The 6,818-nt window shown below is 43.8% G+C and overlaps 1 protein-coding gene across 1 annotated transcript; it reads right to left on the reverse strand.

The window, feature by feature from the left end:
• Positions 1 to 654: 654 nt before the first annotated feature.
• LOC119232261 (cyclin-dependent kinase 4 inhibitor B-like) lies at positions 655 to 4,070 on the reverse strand. Its single transcript, XM_037494231.1, has 2 exons — positions 3,469 to 4,070; positions 655 to 950 (listed from the first exon to the last, which is right to left on the reverse strand). Exons 1-2 carry the CDS (start codon positions 3,622 to 3,624, stop codon positions 690 to 692), a joined length of 417 nt encoding a protein of 138 aa, XP_037350128.1. The 5' UTR covers positions 3,625 to 4,070; the 3' UTR covers positions 655 to 689.
• Between the last annotated feature and the right edge of the window lie 2,748 nt (positions 4,071 to 6,818).

Genomic DNA, 6,818 nt, shown 5'->3' on the forward strand with positions numbered 1-6,818 from the left:
GTTGGGCGTCATCCTGACCAGAAATTTCATAATATGCCTGCAAATTAGGCGTGGTGATTCCGGAATCTTCTCTTTCTCTCACTATGCGGTGGAGCTGGGCGCGAGTCTCCAGGGCTCCCAGTAATCAGTCTGCATGCAGCGTAACTGCGCAGCATTTAAAAGTTTGGGCTCCTACAGACACCCACGTCAACAGTCACTGATGTCTGGTCCTCAGTCTTCAGGTTTTCCTTAGTAGGAGCCTAATGCCTGAAATGGGGGTTTGGGGAGGGCGCTCCTTCAAAGTCAGCGAGGCAAACTGCCTGCCCCACCTCCGCCCGCAGCTTCACCAGTGTGAAGACTCTAGGCACAATGACCTGATGCACCCGCTTGTTCTCGGACTTCACCTTCACTTACCGCCAGAAAACCAAGAAAAGTTAAAGGACGCTTGGAAACTTCACATTTCGCTCCGAAATCTCGCTGGAAATCCATTTGTTCCACCTTTCCTCATTTGGTTTCACAATGAGTCAAGGGAGGGATCCAGTTAGAAAAAAAAGAAAAGGAAAATGCATTCCCGTCTTGCTGGAAGTGGAGTAGCTCAGGAGGGCTTTTGGGCTTTCTGCTGCTCCACCTTTGCAGCCTCCATTTACCTAAGTTGGGGTGGGGAACTGGGGAGAAAAAGAAAAGTCCTTTGGCTGCGATTACACCCAAGGTCAGTCTCCCGTAGCTGCCTGCAGGTATCGGGCGATGGCGTGGTGGCCACGCTCCTCAGCCAGGTCCACCGGCAAGCGGTCCCAGGCGTCTCGCACATCCAGGCGCGCGCCCGCCTGGCGCAGCGCCACCAGCGTGTCCAGGAAGCCCTCCCGGGCAGCGTCGTGCACGGGTCGGGTGAGGGTGGCCGGGTCGGCGCAGTTGGGATCCGCACCGTGGAGCAGCAGCAGCTCGGCCACGCGGACGCTGCCCATCATCATGACCTGGCAGAGAGAGAGAGCGATTGGAGTGCTCAAGGTTTGGGTGGGGGCAGCAAGAAATAGGCGTAGGCAGGATCTGAGCCATTTTAAAGAAGGACCTGTTCCTGGAGTGCCCACCTATTCAGGGGCACCCGAAAGCTTCACGAGTGTGGTGGTTTCCTTCACTGATGCAGTATCAGTGCCTCTTCTTGGCCCTCATTGTATAATTGTATACTCTACTCGCCCCAATTGTATAGTTCTATTTTAACCCCAAATGTGCAGAGACAAGAAAGACCTGGTGATAAAATTCTAATTGTTATTGTGGGTGGGTGAGGTTATTTCTATTGAAACATGGAAATCATTTTTTGTTTATTTAGCGATAGTATTTAAAGGCTTTTAAAGTCTTACATTATTTTGCTTGCTCCCTCCCCCCATTAATCCCAGATTAGAAAAATTTAATAGGCAGTCAGCTGATTTTTTTCAAAAGTTAAGAGTAATACTTTAGAGGAGAAAATAAGAAAAAGCTAAGCTTAAGAAAAGGTTTACTTCGCTTAGTTCTCAGAGTAAGTCACTGTGGAAAGTTTTTGCTTTTTACTATCATGTGGTTCCTGGTAAACGGAATATAGTCTAATAATCTGAGCCACAATTGGAGGCAGAGAAAAAGAGTAAATAGTCACTAATAGCATTATAAGGTGAAACATGATTTGTTTTTAATGAATAGTTCACCATTTTTGAGATTTTAAGTTAATGTTATAGGTAAGGGTTAAAGTTTATGGGGTGATATATTTAATGTCATATAATATTATATTTACATTGTACATGTTAAATAGTAAATATTTTAATATACAAAAAAAGAGCTTGGATGTTAGTCAAATCAGAGCAGTATTCCTGGTAAACGGAATATGGTCTAATAATCTGAGCCACAATTGGAGGCAGAGAGAAGAGTAAATACAGTCACTAATAGCATTATAAGGTGAAACGTGATTTGTTTTTAATGAATAGTTCACCATTTTTAAGATTTTAAGTTAATGTTATAGGTAAGGGTTAAAGTTTATGGGGTGATATATTTAATGTCATGTAAATATTATATTTACATTGTACATGTTAAATAGTAAATATTTTAATATACAAAAAAAGAGCTTGGATGTTAGTCAAATCAGAGCAACTTAGAAAAAGGATGCTTTGGAGCAGTAATCCTATAGCTTCTGTTTGTATGCATGTATATTATGCAAGCATTTACTTTCTTATCTTAAAAATAAAACATTTTTCAATAACTGAATGTCCAAAATGGCGTTATTTGTTCTTGTGAGTTTATGTGTTTTAAAATGTACCATGTAATTAAAATACAATATTTTTCCTAATATGTATGAAACATCTATTTCTTCTCTGAAAAGTCATGATATGTTATTTCCACAACTGATATAAGGGGTACTTCATATATACAGGAAAGTAGTTCTTAACATCTCAGAAAATGGTGAATTAAAATTATAAATACAACTTTTTACAACCGATATAATGTGAGATCCTTAAGAGTCATTTAACTCTATTTTTCTCATTTTCAACTATCCGTCATTTCTTAAAACAATTTTCTAAAAATTGAAAAGGAATGAACATATACTTTCCTTATATTCTACACATCAACAAGATTCCTTAATAATAGCTTGACTCTGGAAGGAGTCTTATGGCCATAACAGTTAACAGTAAGACATAAAAAAACAATACCTGGTATTGTAAAAGAATTAAAAAATATATCTGTACTAACTGGAGTGGGGTTAATAGTTAAACATATTGAATGCATGTATTTTAACACTGCAGAGGCTAATTATGAAGATCCTTCATCATTTAAAAAGACCTAAAGTTGCTGCAGGGACGCTTTTATAATCCAAGCATTCAGTGTAATTAAACAATAAAAATCTATAGCATATTTTTCCTTGTGTAACAATCAAGAGATTACTAACATAAAAGGAACTAAATACTTCTGCTGAGGTATCCTGTTTTATGTCTTTGCATTCAATTCGCCTTTATGAGGAAAGAATACAGAGACTTTTGTATAGCAGCTTTAACATTCACGGTGATTTGTGTGTGTGTGTGTGCGTGTGTGTGTGTGTGTGTGTGTGTGTGCGCGCGCGCTATGGATTTGTCTGAGTCCTTAAACCCAACCCGGATTGTGCAACATGTAAGCTAATTATCTCTATCGTCGAAAGTAGACAAAGAGGCAAGACAAAAACATTTTTTCTCAATAACCTCTCTTTTCCTTCTTTCGTCTTCAACTGAATCTAACTTTTGCATCTCTGATCAAGAGAGAGAGAGAAAATACAGGCGTCTCCCTCGCCCCCAGTAAGAGGAAAACCACAATGTCAACCAGTGCGCTTGACAATCTCTTTCATTAGAGTTTTTGGTAGGTGAAAACCTGTTTCTGTTTCATCACCACATCTCCAGCGAGGGTCCCCCAAGCTGGCCCTCTCCGTACCAGCCGAGACCGACCCAGGCCGCACCCCGCGACGTGCGCCCCCTGCCGGCGAGGCCCCGGCGCCCCTGGTACCTGTATGGGGCGCCTCCCGAAACGGTTGACTCGGTTGGGATCCGCACCGGCTTCCAGGAGCTGTCTCACGGTCTCCACTTGCCCGCGCGCGGCGGCACTGGACAGGCCCCCATCGCCGGCGCCATCAGCGAGCATGACCTTGCTCTCCTCGCGCATTCCGCAGTCCCCAGACGCAAACTGGACTGAACAATCCACCTCGGCCCCGTGTTTTGCAAGATCCTCTTTCCCCACTTTGCATGGGGCGCTCACCCTTCAGCGGGGAGAGCTCAGAGCCCAGCTCCGCTCCGGTCCTCTTGGTTCTCCTGCGGCTGGAGGGCCGGTGAGGTGGCCCAAGAGTTGGTGGTAAAAATGGACTTTTCCTGGCAGCGCGAAGCAGAGGACGCGCCGGCTCGCTCCCGGGTAGGGTTGCAACCCAGTGCAGCCGCTGCTCCTCCCGCGGAAGAGTGCCGGGTGCTGCAGAGTGCTCCCTGCAGAGTGCTCCCTGCAGCGTCCTCACTGCAGAGTTACTGCTCTCGAGAGTGGAGAGTCGGCGGGAGTGAAGCAGTTTTCAGCTGGGCTGTCCGGCTGAGCTCTCCCCACCCCCTTAGGCACCGCCCCTGGTTGCAGGCTTGTGCGGGCACGTCCCGTTGTAGGGGCGGGGAAGGCCAAATCCGCAGTAACGTCACAGGACCGGGAGCAGGGGGTGGGGAGCCAGCCCACACGGTGCTAGGACGCATGCGTCAACCCCCAGGCAAGCTACACCCGGGTTTGCTGAGCGTCCAGCAAAGCGTAAGTTTTGGAATATTGAATCAATGCACTCGGTCTGAATTCCCTCCCTCCAGCAGGCGGAGCAGAGGACTTCTATTCCTTCAGCCCCCGGGCCAACTGGTTTCACTCTGGAGGCGTTAGTCGTCCCCTGTGTATTCAAATGACTAAGAGAAAGGCATTTAAAATAACTCCGTGTCCCTTTAGATGTCTGAAACTGACAGCGCTGCACCTGTCATGCAGGTTAAATTCATCCCCAGGCGGTACGTGAACTTCATTAGTTTCACATCTTGGGTGTGTCTTCCTATTTGAATCAGTCAAAATCAGTCTCAGTGAAAAATCTTGAGAATCCTGTTTTGGTTGTGCTTTTTACTCTTTTCATTTTTGGATTATGTTTATGATTAATATGGCAACCTGGTATATGTAAGATTTTACATATATTAAATCTGAGATCCCAGTTTCGTGACACTTTGTAGAGTATATTTTTGTTTGCACTCTTACCTATTTAAGCCCATCTCGACATGTATTTAACTTTTATTTATCATGAATAATAAAGGACATTTATGCAGCAATAATGAAACATAATAAAACGGGGTGTGGTGCTAGGCCTGTCATTAAACAGGCTGAACCTGTCATTAAATACTCTTCTGAAGATTTAAAGGCCAAGTGCTTCTCTTTCTTCCTAATCTTTGGAGGTGAGTTTGAATTAACATGTTTGTTGTTTTAAAGATTTAAAATTACAACTGATGCTCCGTTGAAATAATAGGAAGAGAACTATAAGTTAGATATTTGTTCCTGAAACATTTGGTGAGGAATAATGAGAGTGGACCTCTCCTAACACTGAATGGTTCTTATTTACAAAATCATTTTTGGTTCAGTGTGCTGAAGAAGCCAGTCTTTAAGGGAGGGCAATTGTTCTCACTCACAAACGAGAGTCTTCACATGTTTCTTCTCGCTAATTTGACTTGGCCATTCTCACCCCCACCCCACACTGTAGCATGAGGAAGAGTTCTTTATAGGCAGTAGAGTCCATGAAAGTGTGGTTAGAGCTGAGGATCTACTGACTAAACTTTAGCAAAGTTGAAATACACCTGTATGGGGGGAGGGAAGGAGGCAACATTAAGAAGATCTTTTTTCTCTCTCACACTCACCTCTGTTTCTTGGTTTGTAGCTTCTTCATTCCTCTACCTTTCACTCTTACTTGAACTTTCACTTTTATCCTTTTATTTGTTGATGCTGGCTCAATACCTTGGTCTTGCCAGAAGAATGTGTGTCTACTTTTGGGTGAACAGCATGGATGTGCTGTTTTTGAGCTGTCTTGGGGTCCAGTTCCCATGCACATTATATTGGGGACTACAGCTATGTAGGTAGAATGGGAGGAGAAAAGGGAAAATAGATAGCATTGATTTTTTGCTTGTCATTCTGAGTTGCTGAGTCACCAGACTAATATTGGAGGATGTGGTGGCAGATGGACTCAATACAGAATATATTCATCAGAGCAGCCTTGCTACTCTGAAATTTAGTGCACAACCAAATGTAGCAAAGGAGGTTACCTTTTTTTTTTAAAGGTTTATTTATTTATACAAGAACTGGGGTACAGGCCAGAGGTGTGGGAGGGTGAGAGAATTCACTAGAGACAGCGCAGTGGGCGACACAGAAGAGGTCTGCCACACCATGTGGGGATCTCCCTGGCCAGCCGGGACTCGAACCCGCACTGCAGAGGCTGTGGACAGCTTCACAGCGCTGTGCTCAACCCGCTGCGTCACTGAGGAGGCCCAGGAGGTTACCTTTTAAGGGAGTGTTATTGAGACTCTCCCTCTAATCTTGCTAATAATTCAATTTAGTTCAGCAATCTTAGTTCAGCATAGCCTATATTCCAGGTATTCACAGTTGAATAATCTATGGATCTTAGCTTTTAAGAAATGCTCACTAGTGGCACTCAAAACTACTAAGTAGTTTCAATGAAATGTGATTACTAAGAGATTTATCTGTAGGGTACTTTGGGAATAAGCAAGATGGGAACTTAACTTATGATGGGTGTTCAGGGAAAGTTTCTTAGAGGAGTTGTCTGATGAGGAGAGTCCATAAAGAGTGCCTCAGAAATCGCTTCTTGTTTTTGCTTTGAGTCTTGGATTTCTCTGAAACTTACTAGAAATCTTAGGAAAAGGTAGCCTGAACCAATTTTTGAGTCACCGTCTTAAACAGTAAGCATGGCTAACGTGTCTGAAAAATAGAAATTACTTGCAATTGATAAATAGATGAGAAAAAAAGCTTTTAAATTGAAGGGACATAGATGGAGAGTGTGGTAAAACAGGGGGAAACTTAGTGAGCAGAAAGCCTGAGAAATTCCCACAAAGCAGATGGGAGTTTCTTTAGCACGTTGACTGGAAAAGAAATTAGGGTGGGATACGTGTTGCCAGGGGTTTGCGGGATTACTAGCACCACGGACAGCGCCTCCACAGTAAGCGTGTCTGGGTGGTCCTCACCCACTCCACAATGAGAGAGAATCGCTGAAGAAGCGTCACACTTGATTTTCCAAAGCTTTTCTTCTTCTCTGAAATTCAAAGGAAACGCATGGAAGCTCAGTGGATTTCTTTACAAAGCCA

Source organism: Talpa occidentalis, unplaced genomic scaffold (genome assembly GCF_014898055.3).
Source record: "Talpa occidentalis isolate TD23 unplaced genomic scaffold, MPIMG_talOcc4v2.1 talOcc4.7, whole genome shotgun sequence".
Classification (NCBI taxonomy): domain Eukaryota; kingdom Metazoa; phylum Chordata; class Mammalia; order Eulipotyphla; family Talpidae; genus Talpa; species Talpa occidentalis.

Coding starts and splice junctions, on each gene's coding strand:
- LOC119232261 (XM_037494231.1), bottom strand. CDS start 3,624: ATGCGCGAGGAGAGCAAGGTCATGCTCGCTGATGGCGCCGGCGATGGG. Junction 951..3,468: donor TCGGGAGGCGCCCCATACAG/GTACCAGGGGCG, acceptor TCTCTCTGCCAG/GTCATGATGATGGGCAGCGT.